We start from the raw sequence: 21,526 nt of genomic DNA, 5'->3' as shown, positions 1-21,526 counted from the left end.
GTGACACACACATACACATCACACACACAGAACATACACACCCCACATGTACACACTACACACACACACACATACCATACACCCATCACACACTACACCCACACACACATCCACCACACTTCCCCCCGCCCCCCCCCCCCCCCCCCACACCATACACACACATGAACACCTTTTCTAAAATTATCTGTCCAGGAGGAAAGACTGGAATGAACAGGGATTAAAGAAGAATGACTTTGGGAAGTTTAGCTCAATTCTGTAATATTACACATAGCACTTTTTCAAAAAGAAGAGAGTCCTTAATTTCTCACAGTACTTCAGCACAGTAAGAGCATTTTTCACCTTTACACACGGCTTCACCCTGTGACCGGAAGTGACACCAGCTCTAAGATCACACTGACATCACTGAGCGTCTCAGGAGGCTACAAGGATTTTCACAAGGTCTTTACAACCAAGAATCACAATTTCTACTAGTGCAACGCACACTCAGTGACTTAAATGCATGAAATCATGGCATGTGCTCATGAACACTGTGATTTAAAAGCTCAGGCATCAGGCTCCAAGCATGAAGATTTGCACACAATTCTGGGCTCACACAAAGCTCTTTCTTTCAATCATTTTCACATTAAATTAATTCAAGTCAGCACAAACTATAACCTAAAGGCAGCATTACAAGTGACACACAGCCGCGCTTTGACTACTAATGTACAGAAGGAGCCGCTCTGCCAACTCCAGGGACAAGAATCCACGTTTAGCCTGGCATTTCTTTGCCTTTACTACATGACTCAAATTACAGGTGTCAGTTTTAGAGAGTGAGGTCACTTTTGAGAGATGACAACAGTGATTTCTAGTTCATAACTATTAAACATTTTAAGGACCTCATTTTTTTTTTTAAGAAAATGGCCCTAATAAATTAAATACTTCATTCTTCAAACAGCAAAGAAATACAAGTTGTATTGCTGGGTGTTTATGTTTTGGATGAACCTCTCTGTGATTCTATTTAAGAGAGTAACTTCTGGAGACATTACTTGCATGTGTTCTCTGGGTCCCACTCAATTCTGCATCACACTGGGCTCTGATCAGCTGAGTACGGTCTACAAGCCCAAGAGTTGATCCTGAGGAATACAACATTTAACCTGGGAGAAGAAACTTGGCAAGTCTGAAAGTGAAGAGGGTTACGTTGAGAAACTCTGTGACCCAAACCATTCCAAACGTGTGAGGCTTCTGCAGAGGCAGTTCCCCTAGGGCCCAGAGCAATTTGGCGCCATATCTGGGCCATGCCTCATGTGCTGACTCCTGGTATTCATCAAGCACCATCCAGGATTCTCTGTTGTTCTTATCTCACTGGCCTTTCCACAACATTCAAAGACAGAGTATAGGCTTTGACTCTTAGATGGGACAGAAAGAGAATTCTCACTACTTTCGTAATTGGCCAGAGACTATTACTAAATCCGATATCCAAAGTGGCACCACCAGGCACACTAATGTTCTTTAACAGCACTACTGTGGTGCTCAGGTTATATTAACAAGCACGTGTTTAGTACCTAGTAAGTGTCAGGCAATGATATACGCCAGGACACAGCTGGGAATTACACAGAACAAATTTCTGAGGCTTACAGGAGGAGAAACAAACCCTTAAAAAATAAGTAATTTCCAATAAACAAATACAGGCTGCCATCCTGAACTGGGAGGCAAGAGAAATATTCCTGATGCAGGGAATGCCTGAGACATTTGACAGACTTAAGGATAAATGGCCACAGGAATGGAGGCATGGAGATGTAAAACAGCCTCTTATGGGTTAGTTGGTAGGTAGGTGGACAGGAATTTCTTGTATTGTCTTTACAAACACCTGTAGAAATACACTGGAAATTCTTTATACAACTTTTATTTATATATAAATGTGTAAGTGCACATACATTTATTTCCCTCTATCTACACAGAGATGTGGAAGAGAGGTATGGAAGGAGAAAGGAAAAGACAGAACAGGAGGGGGCAGAGTCTGAGAATGACAGTCCAGCCTAAAGGACGAGACAGAGGGATCAGGGACAACCTGGAGAGAGAAGAACTCCAGCCTCTGGGCAACAGAATGCTACTGAAGGAGAAATGCCACAGGTGTGTTCGCGTTTGGGTAACGGACAAACTGCAGAGACAGAAGGGACTGGGGAGAAATGAAATAGTTTGCAGATTAAAACAGGGGCTCTCAGCCAAGAACACCTACACTGGATGGCAAGTTAGAGGTCAGGTCTGTCTCAAAACAACAAAATAGAACAAAGCTAACCGACCACCAACTGAACACATTGCTGGGTTTTAAATATGATGAAACTTGCTGCTCGTAAGACTCATCTGTATTCCATATGTTGAAGAGCTACCTGTCAGTCTGTCCTTCTCAGGAGGTTAGGTCAAAGTTAAACTAAGTCTCTAAGTGGCTAGATTTAATTTAGATCCTTATTTTCTGAACAGAAAGAGTATTATTTTTGTGGATCCAAAATTAACATTGTTTTAGGAATATAGATAAAAGGAAGTTTGCATTTTTAATGTTCCTTATTGTTTGGAAACAATTTTTCCATTTGATGAATTAAGAAGAGAAATGCCTGTTGTCAGCTGTATTCTGATTTCTATGGAAGAGTTATTTGTTGCTCCCTCGTCCTGAATACCTCTAAAGCCAGTCTTCCATGGAATGAAGTAGCTTTGCACTGGACTAACTTCATGGAGCGGTGCTCTAACCTGCACTGACTACGATGGTGGCCACTGGCCAACGTGGCTGTGTCAGTAAAACAAACTAGTCCTTCAGCTACAGCAGGCACACAGCAACTGCAGACTAGCTTCATGTGGCTCTCAAAGGTGGAGTGTGCAAACACAGTTATCTCCTGCATTTAATAGTTCTACTGCATGATGCCAGCCCCTGGAAACCCTGTAGACCCTCAGTTCTTTCTAACCAGTATGTTTATCCACCTAAAACAGCATACTTCAAATATACAAAACTCATTTGCAATCTTAGGGATATAATAATAAAGTTGTAGTGATATTTGCTCTGCCCATGACCTTGGGTTATAGGGCCTGAAGGAGGCGGTGCTTCCTGCCTTTGTACGTGACCCCCTAAAAGGTAAGGAAGAAGGGTCATGAGCCCCTTCTCCCTGCTGCCTACGTCATGGTCTGATCAAACTGCCAGGTAGATTGGCTTCCAGTCAGATCAGAGGACGACTTCAGCTGTTTACTCTGTTCTGTATTCCTGAGTGTATTTTCTCGATTTATATCTTAATAAATCCCTATTACCCATTGAATAGACTCACATGTGCTGTGGATATTGTTCTGTATAAATAAAACACTGATTGGCCAGTGGCCAGGCAAGAAGTATAGGCGGGACAAGGAGAGAGGAGAATTCTGGGAAGTGGAAGGCTGAGTGGGAGAGAGACTGCCAGCCGCCGCCATGACAAGCAGCATGTGAAGATGCCGGTAAGTCATGAGCCACGTGGCAAGGTATAGATTTATAGAAATGGGTTAATTTAAGATATAAGAACAGTTAGCAAGAAGCCTGCCATGGCCATACAGTTTGTAAGCAATATAAGTCTCTGTGTTTACTTGGTTGGGTCTGAGGGGCTGTGGGACTGGCAGGTGAGAGAGATTTGTCCTGACTGTGGGCCAGGCAGGAAAACTCCAGCTACACACATGGATTTATCATGATATAAAGTCAGTGGTATCTAGAATCCATGGGTTATTTACTACTAGTGTAACATTCCTGCTTACTGGTATTTACTTCTCTGGAACTGTATCAGTGCAATAGTAGCTTAAAACTATTGTTTTAGCTCATGGAATGATTTAAAATAACAATCTAGCCATATTTTTACTTGTCTTTTTTCTACTTGTAAAGAAGGTAGAGAAACAAAAACTGATACAGTTCATAACTAGCATTTTGATCTTAACAAGAACTTGTTAGGCAAACAGTATCTCTCTTCCTGAGGACTAGCGCATCATTAATTCATCCCTTTGCTTAAGTGACTATATAGTTAAAAACTGAACTTTCTCAAATGAAATGTTATAATGTCAAAATAAAGAATAAGATCACATGCGAAAGTGTTTATATATTCCAGCAGACTTTCAGCCCTATCCACAAGGCTGTTAAGGACAACAAAATTGGGCCAGGACCAGAGGTCATAGTACTTGAAAGAAGCAGCAGTATCTAATTTTGAGGTAAAGTAGATTTACAGCATAGATAACTAAATAAATGATGTTTAACTGTCATCTTCGTAGAAAATACTTGGTGTTCTTCACACTTAGTTTTGTGCAAAACTCAGAGTGACTCCGACTGCTGAAGAACACGCTGTTGATCCCCGGGCGGGTGTGGAACACTGCTCACACGGCCCTCACGGTGCTGCCTCCACGTCAGTCTCTCAGGGGAAGAATGTGTTATGAACTACTGAGTGAGTATAGCCTGCATATAGTAATTACAACACAGATGCTTGCTAGAGACTCCTAGTGAAAACCAGACTTCACAGGCTCTCAGACACAGCTCAGAGAGGTAGAAATGAGAAACGCTGACACTAAGGAATAAGGCTAAAAGAACCAACAAGGAGCAGTCTTATGCAAAGTGAAAAAGTGAGACTGGGGGCTGGAGGGACAGCTCAGCATGAAGAGCAGAGCTCTGGCAGTCACAACCTGTAACCCCAGGTGCAGGAGATCCAATGCCCTTTTCTGGCCTCAGCAGGCATGTGGTACACATACATACTTGCTGAAAAACACTCCAACATAAAATGAAGATAAATCTTTAAAAAATTCCTTTACTTGGCTTTAATGTGTGTAGGTGTTTTACCTGCATGCATGTGTATCTGTGCACCACGTGCATGCCTTTCCACCAAGTCTAAAAGACGGTGTCAGATCCCCAAGAACTGGAGTCACATTTGTACGTTGCCATTTGGGTGTGGGAATTGAACCTGGGTCCTCTGGAGAAGCAAGTGCTCATAACTACTGAGCCATTTCTGCAGCTCTTCTGTGTAAAAAGTGAAATTAAGGGGAAAGAGAAGAAGGTGGCATCAAATCTTAAAACTGGTTCTTGGCACAGAACCCTCGTGCCTTCTGCCTGGCCTTCTATAGAGAGCTGTCCGAAAGCTGAACTACCAACTTAACATACAGTAGTAATTGATAGTTTTTAAGCTTTCATAGGACCTTTCCTGATCCTTTCTCATTCTGTTTCTCATTGTCACTGCTTTGGTAGGTCTTTTCCTCATGTCTAGCTGCAAGATTTGCCCTAATGATCCTCCCGTGGCAGCACCTCACTGGAGGTGTAGAGAAGGCTGCCGTGGAGCGCTGTCTTAACGCCGGCAGTCTCCTTGTCGGCCTTTCTTTCCAATGCTATCCTGTCTCATTATACTAAAAAATTAGGTAACTTTGGTAAGGACAAATTGGGCTTGTCAGGTGGTGAGTTCAATGTCCTAGTTCCCAGGCAGTAACTAACCATGTTATCTGGTCTCTTCCTGTAATCTGGGTGACCAATGGAAGAACCATATGACAGAGTTCAAAGCACAGGCTGATCATGAAAAATCAATCATGCACCTCACTTTTCTGAGCCTTGGGCAAAGAGCTGAGAGTTGAATGTGCCCAGGTTCTTCCCAGTGCAAACTCCATGACTTTTAAGGTCTGGTCTCCACTGGGCTAGCTGGGTGGCTAACATCAGCGGAGGTGACATGGAGGTGACTGAGGGAAAGGTGCCTTTCAAGAGGACGGGTCTATTGCAGAGAAACGCTGAAGTTGAAGGCTACTGTGTTCACTATCAGTGCAGTGATCCTCCTTGTAAACCCAGAAGAACAAATGAAATGTGGCAATTTCATTTTTCAGTTGTTTTAAATACTATAACAAATGGTTATTCTTTTTGGGATGCTGGGGATCAAACTTAAGGTTGGTGTGCTACACCACTGAGCTATATCCCCAGCCCCAGAACATTTTTTAAAAAAATGAAGTAACAATAGGAAATCTTTACCCGGAACTGTGAAAAATCCATGCTGGAAATAACCATCTCCAACTGACTGAAACTCAATCATCAACCACTTCTGAGATACTGAATATGCCATTAAAGCCTAAGACTAGTGTTTGGATAAAGATGTACGCTAAGATATCATCTAATCCTAAAATTACTGGAGTCCATTAGCAGCCATCAGGTGACTGTACAGAGTATTTTAAAATAGGAATAGTTAGGGAAAATACATAAATATAAATAGTGTGTACATTAGTGAGGAAGACTGTTCTGCTTGGCTTATCATACATAAAGACCTCTATTTTCATGAGAAGTCACTGAGACAAACAGATTTATTTTCTATTCTTTGTGTACTAGATAAAACCTTTGCTGTACTGTTCACATCGCTTGTGTAAATTACCTCAGGTTCAGAGACAACATGTTCAAAACCAGTCAGCCCCTAAACTAAAAAACGAATTGGAATTCCACTCCCCAAACTTCCCCACAGATAACGTGCTAGTAAAGCAAGCGAAAGTTATTGCTACTCCTAAATATAATAATGGAGGCTTATTGAAGATGATATAAGTATTTTTGAACAATAAATCTATAGTTTCAGGTTTTGTCTATTGGGTTTTAAAACATCTTCTGGAAAAACACAGGTAAGTTTTTATTGACAGCAAATGCTTTTGAAATCTTCACAGCAGAAAGATTCAGAATAGAAAATGTCTAGTTATTTAAACAGTTCAAAGCACACTGTATTTTTCTTTTAAAGCTTTTCCTTTATGTATGTGTCCTTTAACAAACATAAAATTTCAAAATCTGGAAATGATGTATTATCATAACTAGTTATGTGAACAAACTTAAAAATATTATGTATTATCTTTACAGAAAATATTTGTTTGGACTCACAGTGATGTATCTGCATTCTATTAAAGCATGAACACACTCACTACCTCAGGAAATACATCACATGTTGAATGTATTTTGTTACAGGTAGTATAGTTAAAACTTACTTATTCAAACAAAATACATTAAATTGACAATCATAGTACAATTTAAAGATTTTCATTCCATTAATATCTGATCTCTTTACCTCTGAAACCAAGGCTCAGCTATAAGAAATTCAATTTTACTAATCCATACTAATATTAACTTAAAAATATTAAGGCAAATAATCTTTTGAAACCAATTCATCAGAATGCCAGACAATATTTAATTTCTCTTTCTTTTGTGTGTATAGTGTGTGCAGAGCATGCATGTGTGTGTGCAAATGTGTGCATCTGCGTGTGTGCATGTGTAGGTGGAGGAAGACAACAGGAACCTTATTTCTTTAAGGCAAGAGTCTCTGACAACACTGGAAACTTGGCCAGCATGCTCCTGGGATCTGCAGGATTCTGCACCCCAACAATGAGGCTACAGGAATGCAAATCCATTCCCAGCTCCTTACAGTGTTTCAGTTCTCGGGAAATCTGGTCCTTATGTCCACAGAGCAAATGTTCTTCCACATGAGCCATCTCTTCAGCTCCATGATTTTATTATCACTACTACTATCATCATCATATCATCATCATCATCGTCATCATCGTCAATTATCATCATCATCATCTTCATTATTGTCATCATCATCATATCATTATCATCACCATCATCGTCACTGATAGTCTTACTAGGTAGCTCTTGCTAGCCTGAAACTATGTAGACCAGGCTGGCCACAAACTCACCGAGATCTGCTGTCCTCTGCCTCCTAAATGCTGGAATTGAAAATGTGAGTCATCATGCCCAGCTCCATGGTTTTATTTTAATATTCAAATTAAGAAAAGATATTGCTCATTCTAAGTATTAGAAATATTCATCTCGATTATATGTATCTTCATTATTTATAGGTTAAATGTGACAGTGTTATCTATTTGATCCACTGACAGTTGTCTTTTCCCACAATGGAAACATTTATTTATGTGTGTCTTCATGAGCACACAGTCGTAAGTTCAGACTAAATTACTATTCACATGTGAGCTGCTGCTGTGTAACACTGAAGAGGAATGACATGACTTCAGACGTGGAGTTTTCTCGTAAGCCACAGGAAGTGCCTACTCTTGGCCATCACAATTTTAAAAGCTAAAATTGATATAGTGAATAAACTCATAGTTTTACTCTCCATTGTAGAAAGACTCAAAAGCATTTTATATAAAAAATATGTAGCACCAGAGCTGGAGAGATGGCCTGGCAGGTAAATGCATTTGCTGCTCTTGCAGAGGACCTGGGTTTGGCTCCCAGCACCCACATGGTGGTTCACAACCATCTGTAACTCCAGTTCCAGGGGATCTGATGCCCTCTTCTGGCCTCCACAAGCACCAGCCACATATACACTGCACAGACATACATGAAGCACTCATACAAACATGTAAAGAATATATTAAATTACCTCATAAAGTCACTAATGCTTTATAAGACCCATATTATATACAAACTTGTAATATCAATTAAATACCCATTATTTCCTCAGTAATTCTAGATTCTTTAATAATCTGTAATTCCAGCATTGAAGAAAGCTCTGCACTATGTCTTTCACTAGGACAGAACAGCCTGGAGCAGGAAGCAGGCAGTTCATGGACAAACTGTACTAAAACAACCACTTAAGACGGTTATGGCTTGGGGGTGGGGGACGTGCATAGTTCTTTGTTGTGCACACACGAGGACCCGAGTTTGATCTCACTCACACAAAAGCCAGGCGTGGTAACGAGGCTTATAATCCTAGCACTGTGGCGATGGGGGTGGTGGAATGAGGTGAGGTAGGGATACGCAGATCCCTGGGGCTTGCTGTTTACTCAGAGTTTTGGGTCCAGTGAGAAGCCCTGTCTCAGAAGACAAGGTGGTCGCTAGAGAGATGGCTCGGCAACTAAGTGCGCACACTTCTTCTGGGAAGCCAAGTTAGGTTCTGAGACCCCATGCAATAGCTCCCAACTCTAAGAGATCTGATGTCCTTGTGTGGCCTCTGAGAATACTGTATTCAAATTGACAACATCACACTCCCCATCTATACACACAGTTAAAAATAAAAATAAAATCTTTTTTGAAAAAAAGGTGGATGGCTCCTGAGGAACAACACTCAAAGTTGATCTCTGGCTACACACACACACACAAAAGCACAGGAATTACACACATGTGAACAAGCATCTTCTGTACACACATGAAGGCTGATCTCTGGCCTCCATATACACATAAAGGCACATGCACCTGCACACACATGAACAAACATCCCCTGCACAAACAAAAGACAGCACGACCTCAATCGTTACTCCTCATTCTAAACAGAAAGACAGCACGTCCTCAATCGTTACTCCTCATTCTAAACAGAAAGACAGCACGACCTCAATCGTTACTCCTCATTCTAAATAGGAAGCCTTATAAAGTTCTTTTCAAATAGCTATGACAAATAACAACACAGTTGTGACAAAGAAATGGGAAGTTATAAAACTTTCATCCTAAAATACTTTGGGATTTGGCCAGTTTGGTCTACATAAGAGTTCCAGGGCAACTGGGTCCATGTGTGTGGGTTTAACTGAAAATCCATTTTTCTCTTGCATGCATTTATGATGCTAAAATAGCCACTATCCTTATGTTTCAAACATAACTTCATTTAACTCAATATACTGATTTTTTCTGTGTCTGACTCAGAGATTTTGGAGACAGCTTTAACACAGAATGATAAGAACACATGCTGGGTATGGTGGTGCACACTTTCAATCCCAGCGCTGGTGAGACAGAGGTCAAGCTTATCTTGGAGTTTGAAGCTAGCCAACACGACACAGTGAGACTGTGCTATACATAACTTACGAAGTTGATTTTACGCTTTTCCAATTAAAAATGTAATAAACGACTTGTTTAATTACATCACACTCATGACCTAATTGGCCTGTTCTTGCTAGCTCCATTTTATAGATGGCATAACTCAGACTAGGGAAGATACCTCATCGACATGAAGTGGTGTAACCAATTCAAATCTAGACTAACTTTAAATCTATACACCTAAACACTGTGATTTCAGAAAAGGAGATCTCAAACTTGACCAAACCAACTGTGCCTGTCATTGTACTCCGAAGCTGGTGGTCTGGAGCCCACCTGGTACCGAGCTAGCTCACCTCCCTGAGCTTGATGTGACCCACTGCTTATGAGCACCACAAGCCAGTCATTCCGAGACCTGCATTGAGACAGCACACAGCACAGAGAAGTGCCTGACCCTTGAGGATCAGAGTCTAGAAGTGGAGTGCCTGGGGCATGCTATAGGGAGGGCTTTGGAGTAGTCTGATTGGGGTTTTGATAGAAGAGTGAACAGCAACTGACAGAGAAGTCAATGTGACCTAGATGCAAAGGCCCGACAGTGGAAATCAGACTTGTGGAATGGTTTAACCACCGTTCTTTATTTTAAAACACAACCTTAGCTATTTTAACTCACTTATCTCTCAGACACACACAGAATTACTAACCTTCTACATTCATGGCTTCTCTCAGAACCTGAAGTTTCTTTTGTCTCTCTCGAATTCGGTCCAAAGCACTTGATACTGCAGAGGAGGTTGGCGCTTCTCGAGTGTGATACACTGGCTCCACCTTCTGAGGGCCAAAGACATCCAAGGCAATGCTTCCATCAGAGTACCTTGCCTCTTTTTTTCTAGGAGTGGGTGAAGTCCGTCCTGTTCCTGCCTCAGGGTCACAGTGCTGGTACCTGTCAGTCTCTCCAGAAAAGTCTCTGTCAGCAGTACAAAGCAAGTCCATGGATGAAGCCCAGACCTTCTTCTTAGACAGCACGTCAAGTCCTGGGAAAACCTTTTTTTGTGGACTGCTAGTTTTGAACTGGTAAGGGGAAGAGACAGTCTCAGAATCTTCATGCCTAGAATTATTATCAGATGGGGTATCCTTGAAATAATCTTCCTCATCTTGTGTGTCTCTGATGGACAGAAATCCCATAGATTTACTAAGCCCTTTGTTAAGAAAAGTCTGATGAGAGAATGGAGCCTTGTGTATGTCTAGTACATCAGAAGTAGAGCTTCTTCCTGGAATGATAAGAATCTTTAGAAAATCAGCTGGAATAGAACCCACTACTAACAATGAACATGCTGCCAGTTCCCCACGTTATCCATGGGAGGGTCAGAGACAAAGGGACGACGGAAGAGTGAGAGTGGAAACAGCGCATCAATTCGAGTCCAGTGTCTTTTTTTCTTTTGCTTTGCTTTGGCATCACTGGGGACTGAACCTGGGCCCTTGTGTGCACAAGAACTCTACTGCTGAGCTATGCCTGCGTCACAATGTCCCTTACAGAACAACATAATAATATACCCAACATGTGCCTTTGAGTAGTAGTATTTCTATCATCAAAAGTAAACTATTTTGTTTTAAAATGAAGACAAAAATTGTTAATAACATCTAACTTTATAGAACAGTAGTTATTCATGAAATTATTGGGAATAATACAATGCATAATATACTCTTTTAACTTCTAGAAATGTAACTTAAAATGTGTTTTCAAGGTAAAAAATCTTGGTATATTCTTATCTTTTAAATAAATATGTTTAACTGAAGAACTAGAATTGTTTCTATTTTGAATAGGAAGAAAATTATAATACATGGAATTATCAAGTTCAAGATTTTACTATAACTAGATATGTTTTCAGAAAATTTTACTGTATCTGAAACCCAGGTAATTTCCATCTAAATTGTTAAAGAAATCCAAATTTTTCATGATAAACTATTACAGAGACTAAAATTTCTTCCCTTTGAATGGAATGCATCCCTATTTGCTAGCTGCAAACCCCATGTTAGCTTTGTCTTTAGAGTTCTGCAGAGTTATAACCAAGTATTTATCCTGTTGGTTTTCAAAGTTCTATGGAGACATACCAAAAATGTCCATTCAGCTAGATTAATTCTATGAATCAACAGACTCAACACCCAAAACGGTATTTGTCCAGCACTGAAAAAAAATGTAGAAAATATTTTGAAGTTGCTACCTCAATAGCCCCACAACACTGACAACTTTCTCTGGTATATTCTGTGATTTCTCTTTGAAAACAAACATGCTGTATAATATGACTAGATTGTTCTTAGTAACAGGAAATTGCTTGCAAATTCATTTGAGTCTACCAGTTGTCACTTTGAAGTAATAACTATAATGTTTAATTCCTTGATAAATTTACCCTAAAAATATGAGACAGTAAATTTATGTCAGTTGATGCAACAATAGCAATATAAACATCATGCTGTTTGTATTTCATGTTCCAGTAAACATGGATCTAATTAAGCATAACTATGGACAGCTTCCATACTTGAAGTACGGAATCTACAGGACACTAGAAAACATACTATACCACACCCAGGCAGATTATTACAAAAATCTAGCTTCTAGCTGTAAGCATGGCTATGTCACAGTCCTTTAGGGGTAAATTCTTACACACACCACATCTTGAAACTAGCAAATTTAAAATTGTATGAACTTCAAAATAGACATATTCTTGGAAGCTGACAGAATACATAAGCTGAAAAATAAAAGAACTGAGAGGATTCAAGAGTCATGTGCCACACACAAATGCAGCCATCCTCATGCTTTCTGCTGCCTTGACTCTAGGCAAGTAAGGAACTCTGGAAAACTCAAGCAGGGTATGTTGACACACTCTAAGTTCGTGCTCAACCATTCTGTTCCCTTGACAAAGTGTTAAGTTCACTCGCTTTTCCTCAGTCTTCAAATCCTCCACTGTCAGGCCGGGCGGTGGTGGCGCACGCCTTTAATCCCAGCACTTGGGAGGCAGAGCCAGGTGGATCTCTGTGAGTTCGAGGCCAGCCTGGTCTCCAAAGCGAGTTCCAGGAAAGGCGCAAAGCTACACAGAGAAACCCTGTCTCGAAAAACCAAAAAAAAAAAAAAACAAAACAAATCCTCCACTGTCATTTAGCTGACAACCCCACCTCATTTCCCATCAAGGATACAGCCCCACTGGGATGAGTGTCTTCTCACCTGGATTACAGGTACTGTCCCTGTTGTTTCAAAGGGAACATAAAGCTGCCAGCATGTATTCTGAGTGTCCCTCACTGCTGCCAAACGATGTTTGTCTCTGGTTAACTTAGTGCCAGTATTTCTCCCTTTTTATTGTTATTGCGCCTTTCCCGTTAGTATACAAATCTAATCTAATCTTTCTCAAGAGACAAACTCCTCCCAATGCACATTTCCTTTTAGCTGCTATCTTTCCAATTCCTCACTTTTCTTTCCTTATTTTCTGACTTCGGTCGGGTTCCAGCTACTCTGCACCTGGGTGGCTCTCATTCCGCAGCACTAGGGGCCTCCACATTGCCAAGCTCAGTGACTGCTCCAGGTGAAGGCCTCTCACAGGTGCCCTTTCTCCTCCACACCTGGCTCCCTGCTGGGGAGGCTTCTCCCTCTTACTCTTGATTTTTCCTAATCCTTTAATGTGTTTCCAAATGTTGGACTTACTCAAGTATCAGGTTCAGAATTCCTTTGTCTTTTTTTTTTATAAAATTTTATTAACAATATTTTAAATATGATCTGGATTTGAAAAACTCCCACGTTCACTTTCTTCAACCCGATCTTTTTGGGGAAGCTCTGGTCTCACACAACTGGAGCTTCTGCTACTGTGCCTCAGAAGCAACTCAAACTGTTCAGAGTTCAAATTCATCTTTTGCTTTCTGCTCCTGGAGTGATCCATTCCCTTCCAGTCTTTCCTAATACTGTAAGTGGCACTATTACCCAAATGATTACTCAAAATGGAAATACGGGCACTGTCCTTAAATGACGCATCCTCCTTAGCTCCATCAGCAACTACTAATTTTAAAATTCTCAAAGACACCTTACTTCTTGTGCTAATCTCCAAGTCCACTGCCACTGCATCATAACCAACGAATGATATCGATTGGCTAGATCACTGTTGTGACCCTGTTTCTATCAACTCCACTCAACAACCAGAATTCTTTTTACAATGTAAATTCCACCATGTCACTGTCCTGTTCAACAAATCATAGACAGCCTATTACTTGTAAATTGAAAACCTAGTTCTGCCCCAGGAATTCTTTGCATCTGATATATATTTCCTCATTTTATCCAAGCCACAGGCTTGTTGTGCTGTTGTGCTCTTATAAAAATAAATATAAAAATATACACTTCTGCCTCTTTTCTGGAGCTTTCTCATGTCCAGTTTCTTTGCATTCAGGAGTTTTATTTTAATCTTTTCAAAAATCAATTAACTTATTCATCTGTATGTGTATGGGTATTTTGCCTGTATGTATGTATGCACATCACATGTATGCAGTGTCTACAGAGGTCAGAAGAAGGTACTGGATCACCTGGGATTGGAGTTACAGAAGGTTGTAACTGGGTGCTGGGAATTGAACTCAGGTCCTCTGGAAGAAGCCAGTGCTCGTAACTGCTGAGCCATCTCTCCAGGCTCCCAACTGCTTTATTTTAAATAGTACTTCTTCAAAGCAGTCAAACAACCCTAGTGACACTGTAATTAAACAAAACACTTACCAATGCACTGCAAGTCTCTTCGACTTGATAGAAGTCATGTCCGAGTTAGATTGTTAGTATTTATAACAATATATTAACTGGTCTTGGCATCTCCAGAAAGCAAGTCTTCTCCCTGGCCACACAGGCCTAAAGGAAATGCTAATTACATGGCTTTCAGGAAGCTGCTGATTTACAGACAGGGTTCTATGGTTTTAATGAAAATAAATTAGATACAGAAATATGTCAGTTTACATCTATTGAAAGTCCAAGAAGTTAAGACCAACATAGGCTATATATTAAGACTGTGTCTCAAATCAAAAGGGCTGGGGAGATGTCTTAGTGGTTAAGAGCACTTGCTGCTCTTACCGAGGACCCGGGTTCAGGTAGCAGTCCCTACATGGCAGCTCACAACTGTCTATCACTCAGTTCCAGGGAACTGGACACCCTCTTCACTACCTTCCACTGCACAGCCAGACACATAACTGCCTGATTTACACATTCTAGGATGAGAAGTTATTTTTTATAAAGGAGGTTTCCTTATGTAAAATAAAAGGTATAGTATAAAATAATAATTCTGAAAATCACAAATCTTACTAAATAATAAGAGCATAATGTAGCAGCATAGTTACTTTATGTTGCTAAGGCACTAGGGAAAAGTTCACTAACCTAGTAACTTAAAATGTGGGTTGAAATGTAGAACCTAGCCATACTGGTGAGAAGGAACACTGCATCCTAGGCTTGTGCTTATTCGATGCTTGAATCTGCTGGCCAAAGAGCATGTGCTGGTAACAGCAGTGCCATCTAATCATTTGTACTTGAGACTAAATAAAATGTACACCGTTTGACTGTTTTTCCCGTATTTCTAAACATTCATGCAAGCTATTTGGATTATTTTACCCAGTAAGCAATAAATACCACTGCAATCATCAATACAGCTGACAGCTGTGACAGCTGTGACCACTGCCAGGCAGTGAAGCCGGTGCTCTTGCTGCGAGCACTGCCACTGGGGCGGAGCTGCTGAGGTGAAAAAACAGTGACAGTTACTCATCCTGACACACTCACTCCTTGCACTGCACTGGCAGAGCACACTGGACACCTGTATTAGGACAACTGTCTCGCTGTAAGAATCTATACATTACATTATTTCTCTCACCTTATTTATTTAGTCACTTCCATTAGCTTTCCATACCCTTACTTCCAAGCAGAACAATAAGAAACTGTCTTATATTTATATAAGAATGTGTTTTATATTTGTAATTCCTTATAAAATAGCTTCCAAGAGAATGATGGTTGAGTGAACTGATTATAGAACTTTTAAAATCCAGTTTAGGCAGCATCATTTAGCAGGAAGACTACTATCAAGAGACTTTGGTTTTAATTCTATCTTCCTAATCAACCCATAAGCTTGTGCAAGCCAGTTAATCTCCATGTTTCTCATTTCCTCCATCTACAACATGTGGGTATGATTTAACATTTCCTCTTTTAGAAATGACAGAATAAGTGAGCTGACCCATCTGAACTATTCTGAGCTCTAATGAACAAAGGCAATAAAAACTACATTTTGTCTCTTTTCTACTTCTGACTTGTTTTCCTAAGCATATAACTATCTTCCAAGAGGGGAGTTACCAGTTCTTGAAGAGAAAATAATAAAATCAGAAATCGGGAGGTTCCCATAAAAGCCTCAGATCTGTTCTTGAATAGAGCATCACATTGTTCCAAAGATAAAGGTAGACATTGCTATCTCTTCAGGAGGCTCTGAGCTCATTTACAGACACATATTATCACCAATTATAAGCATCCAATTTTAAAATGAAACCACAAACACTCTCCTGGAGAGTATACAGTTTGCTAAAATCCAAATAGGGAACAGAGTGAAGAGATACAAATAAAAAATTTCAGAAAACCAGGGTGAAGCGGTGTACACACCTTTAACCGGGCACTTGAGAGCCAGAGGCAGGTGGATCTCTGATTTTGAAGCCAGCCTGGTTTACAGAGTGAGTTCCAGGGCAGACAGGGCTACATAGAGAAAACTTGTCTCAAAAAACAAACAAACAAAAAAAAGATTTAAGAATATAAAAAGTCTCCACGGGGTATATTCCCAATTGTTTCAACTTGTATCCATCATTCACCTTTTCCCTCTCACACACACACTCAAAACGTCACAACATCTCTGGGAAGGGAACTTCAGCTGTTAAAGGAGGCTCCTGAGTTCCCAGCTGTCCTAAAAATGTGTTCGAGTACACCGAAAACAGAAAGAGAATCACACTCCCAAGGTTCTGAAGCCATCACCACCTATCTGATGGTGTAGGCTTCCCCTAACGCTCGGCAGAAAATGCTTGTGTTTTGTGTGTGTGGCTAATGAAACCATGCTGTCAGTCCCGGCAGTATTAGTTAACAAAGTAAGGCAGACAGCCCACCAGTTTAGGACTTCACTCTTGTGACAGATTTCAGAAGCAAGACTCCAGAGACACCTTTCAAGGCCATTCATTTATACACAAAATAGTAAGTGGTATTAAATTGGCAATCAAATAATAGATAAAAGCATTATCCATAAATTGGCTTGCTTCTTTAACCTGATTCTGTATTTCACTGCTCGTCCTACTGCTTTCTTTATTGAACACTTTGATCCGGATCCTAAGACATTGAAGCTACCAGTCAACAGACACTTCTAACTGGTGAATATTGAGGAGAGTGTTTCACTAGCAACAGAGAATTACAGACTTGGCTACCAGTAACCAGAAAGTGAACAAGCGTGCCCCAAAGAACATCAGCATCCTAGAATACAGTCCTTTAACAGCTAATTATTTCCCTGTCTTAAACCTCTGAAATTGTGTACACGGCTTCTGAGCAGTGGAGGCTTTAATTAGCATACTTTCCTCGCTTCACTTTTGTTGGAGTTTGTAAGACTGAAAAAGGAACTTAAAATGGCTGCTGCACAGTATTCTGACTACTGTGTAAGCACTGGCCAAAAACATCAGATGATTCCTCCTCCACTATATTTAACCAAAACAAGGGTGCAATTTCTACTCCAAATGGAACTGAAAGAAATGCTTGATTCTGCTCTTACTCCAAAATGGAAGTAGAAAAAAAAATCTGGTTTAAGCCGAGCGACAAATTGTAACTTTTACAGAATAAAAATCAATGTCTATTAATGATTTGTTAGGTTGTAAAAAATTACCTGCCTTGAAATAGTCCTCGAATCATAATTCTAAAGCTCTATTAAGCAATGCCACTGAGTAATTTGTCATAAATAAGGGGGTTTAAACTTATTTTCAAACTTGTAATGCTTTGTTACAGTAAGAAAAGGGTCAAATAATATAAGACAGTGAGATGCTTTTTCTTTTTACCCATATCCCACCCAAGGTTTAAAATCAGTGAAATAATAGGAGTCACACATATTTCTTTACAAAAACAGTAAAAAGTTACATCATGAAAACAGGATTCTACTACATTTCACTGTCTAACACTGTGACAAAATTCTTTCTCATGCTCATACAATCAATGGATATTCATTGAACATTTACAAAATAAATTGAACATAATATATCAGCAGGTTTTTCTTCTGTCCAGGAAGCTAATCTTGTATAACTTCTTATTCAACAGCACATAAGTAAACTGCTAGTTAGGCTATGCTACAGAGTAGATATGGATTCAGTTCAATCTCTAGCTGCCACCCCTGAAATATCATATAATGAAACATTAAAACCGTGAAACACCGATGGTAATAAAATGTACTGTGTTGACATTTCACAGCCTTTAAATTTCATAAACTAAACACGGCAGGGTAGACCCTTGATGGATATAGAATAGAACAAAAGTATCACACAATTCTGGGGAGGTCTTGAAAGAACACAAAACACATAAAATAATTAATCATTAATATATAAAATTGTATTTATTAAATGAGCAAGTAACACATAATAAAATGTTCACTGCACAACATGACCACATGACTGACAGCAGGAGAGAATAGAGGGGGAACTCCAGGAAGGCTGGGAGACAGAACAGGAAAGGGAAGGTACAGAAGGAACCTGTGGGGAGGTGGGGATCACAGACGGAGGAAACGCAGGAGGGAGAAAGGGAAGAAAGGAGGGGGGAAGACAGAGAGAAAGGCAAGCCTTGCCAGCCTAATCTTTCACTTAAGTGTTCAGGATGAGTCCTTAAGAAAGATTGTTGTGGCTTCTACTGACACAAAGAATTCTCTATTGTTATGATTCTGTTCTACAAAGCAGAGTGACTAAAACTGATGGATTCTTTGCACCAATGTCCATACTATATCATGGTTGAAATCCTAGTGCAGTACAAAGAGAAACAGACTTTTCCCATAGAATGTGTCCACATATGTGAGGGACGTGAGGATAATAAAGGAAACACTGGCAAAAGGATTAAAAATACCTTCATTGCTATCAGGGCATTCTAAAAACTAAGTCAGACAAACCTCACTTTGTACTTTTTATCCACACATAAATAATAAATATTAGGAAAGAATCTTGATCTAACCAAGACCAAATTTACTGTCTTCAAACCAAAGTTAAAGATACTTTTTTAGAAACAATAATAATCTTTACTTATAGCAAATAAAGCAGGAAAAGGGCCATTTAACCAACTAGAGCACCACAGAATCCCCACAGAAACACCTGCACTGCTCCTCTTGACTGCAGGAGAAACGGAACCCTAGTTTTTAGAGCACATACGTTTTGCTTAAGAGGTTTCCGAACTCTGCAAACAGTCCAGATAATCAAGGATCTATATTTCAATTTTACAAGAAAGGTTTCTCACAAGGTTGTTTTGTTGTTTGTTTTTTAAATAAGATAGCCATATGCTGGTTGTCTGGTTAAATTAAAAATTAGAAATGCTAATTTTCTAACTTATTTTATTAGACTGCATACATTTGAACAATTTCATTTGAATATACTTGTTATTCTTACTTTTTTTTCTTTGAGCAAAATATTCTTGCTAATGTTTATGTTATCACGCCTTTCAATAATTCTTGATGAGAATTAAAAAGAAAATAACAAATATAATCTACAAAATCAAAATTTATCTTATAAAAAAGCCAAGCCTGATTCTTAGCACTTAAAAAAAAATCCCATTTTTGCTGGGTGGTGGTGGTGCATGCCTTTAACAGGCCAGCCTGGTCTACAGAGTGAATTCCAGGACAGCCAGGGCTACACAGAGAAACCCTGCCTTGAAAAAAACACAAAAAAGAAAAATAATTTTAAAATCCTATTTTTATATCTAGAATATATTTAGAATTTCCATGGTCTAGGGTGTGCTTGGATTCTGATTCTGTTTGCAGAGGTCACGTGGTGGTGAGTGGCCTGCAGACAGACACTGAGCTACTTCCAGGGTATCAGTATCTTAGGATGGGGCTTACAGGGGAACCCCAAAATGCAGCTCACAATGAGAAGGCTGTGTGTGTGTCCATTGTATAATACAGTTTTTTTGTTTTTGTTTTTCGAGACAGGGTTTCTCTGTGTAGCTTTGCGCCTTTTCCTGGAACTCACTTGGTAGCCCAGGCTGGCCTCGAACTCACAGAGATCCGCCTGGCTCTGCCTCCCGAGTGCTGGGATTAAAGGCGTGCGCCACCACCGCCCGGCCTCCCTATGGCAGTTTTTGACAAGTGAAGGTCCCGCCATACTAAAGAAATCCATTTAGGGGTTACCATTGACGACTAGCATTGCGAGTGAAGTCAAGAGAAGACACCAGCTTCAGTAAGCGCGGTGCTGCTCTCTGGAACTTTCTCGTCAGTGTTGTCAACGTTCATAAATACATGTATGTGCTCACCTGGTCATGCTTTAAACCTAACTTTAACATAAAATACCTTGATAACCTAAGTAAATGATGGTACTGATGAAAAAACAAACGCTGGAAAGGACAAAGGTGTGCGTGGGAGTTCTGACAGTTAACGCTTTTTATAGAACTGCAATGTTTATTTAGTATTGTACCTGATGTTTCTCTGTTCCCTGGCTTCCACTCTGCATCCTTACATTCTCATGAGCCACAGTTACAACTGACTGGATTTCTAAGCCAGGAAGCACATTTTCACAGACAAGAGAGTAAGATCAAGGTCTAGAAAGTTCCTGCTAACACACACTTACCTGTGGGTAATCCTTTTCCTCTCAATCGGTCTCGAATAGCCTGGCTTCGGTCAGGCTTTGGTTCACTGCTACGGGAAAGCTGATCCGTCTGTACACAGGTAATCAAAAAATCAAGTCTGATAAAAAGCTGATCCGTCTGTACACAGGTAATCAAAAGATCAAGTCTGATAAAATATCGCCCCTTTTTGTCAGTGACTCTCCACAGAAGAGCACACAAGGCAATCTTGAGGGTTCAGCCCCGAGTCAGGAGACTCCACAGCGGACTGTAACTGTTATGGCCTGGATAAGACTGACGTGGACCAGGGCGGGCCAGTCCATCTTCAGAAAGAGGCAACAGACAGCGTTCTGCATCTGGGCACTCGGAGCTAAGATCAGCTCCTTTTGAAAGCATTATCTTGAGGTATTGTTATCTTCTCTTCCCAATAACTATTTTCATCTCTCAAATTAGACTTATACAATTTTAAAGCCATATTTATTTTATAGTATAAAACTTCCTCTGGTTGCAGTATACATTGAGAATACCAGTTTAAATTATCTCAGAAGTAATTTCCTAGATACTGTCTTCCAGAATTACAGTCTGCTAAATTTTTAAACTGGATATGCTGTCAACAGTTTAAAATCGATGTTCCATGAAATCCTCTTTGTAACAAAATGTTTCAGTGTCTGAAATTCCAATGATGGTAATCATTGATAGTTACATAAAATAAGCCCAAATTAGGTCAAACTTTATGTTATATAGGATAAAAATTAGAGAACACTGGTTTATTTAGACAACCAAAACCAGGATACAGATTAAAACTGAAAACAGAATAGTGATGCTAAGTTAAATGTAGTCAAAGGCATATGTATACGCTTGTATCTATGCACACACATTTTAATATTTCTCCATTACAGAACTTCATGTGTAAATTAAAATTCTGTCTCAGTAGCATAGCCACATTTCAAAGCATTTTATTTCCTATTTAAAAGAAGATTTAGATGAAG

The 21,526-nt window shown here is 39.9% G+C and overlaps 1 protein-coding gene across 6 annotated transcripts in view; it reads right to left on the bottom strand.

Moving 5' to 3' along the window:
- Nucleotides 1-21,526, bottom strand: part of Ptpn13 (protein tyrosine phosphatase non-receptor type 13) — a 187,684-nt gene that overhangs the window by 97,836 nt on the left and 68,322 nt on the right. For 5 of the 6 annotated variants that reach the window (XM_052735547.1, XM_052735548.1, XM_052735549.1 and 2 more), the window contains exons 6-7: nt 20,543-20,630; nt 10,426-10,989 (exon numbers count right to left, since the gene is read on the bottom strand). In XM_052735547.1, the coding sequence (XP_052591507.1) occupies nt 10,426-10,989; nt 20,543-20,630 (652 nt within the window). The remainder of the gene's footprint in view (nt 1-10,425; nt 10,990-20,542; nt 20,631-21,526) is intronic. The other variant, XM_052735550.1, reaches the window with a different exon arrangement.

The sequence above is a fragment of the Peromyscus californicus genome, unplaced genomic scaffold (assembly GCF_007827085.1).
Source record: "Peromyscus californicus insignis strain IS unplaced genomic scaffold, ASM782708v3 Scaffold_13__1_contigs__length_99412109, whole genome shotgun sequence".
Lineage (NCBI taxonomy): Eukaryota > Metazoa > Chordata > Mammalia > Rodentia > Cricetidae > Peromyscus > Peromyscus californicus.
Note: the sequence above shows the minus strand (reverse complement) of the source record. Positions and strands in the feature narration are given on the sequence as shown.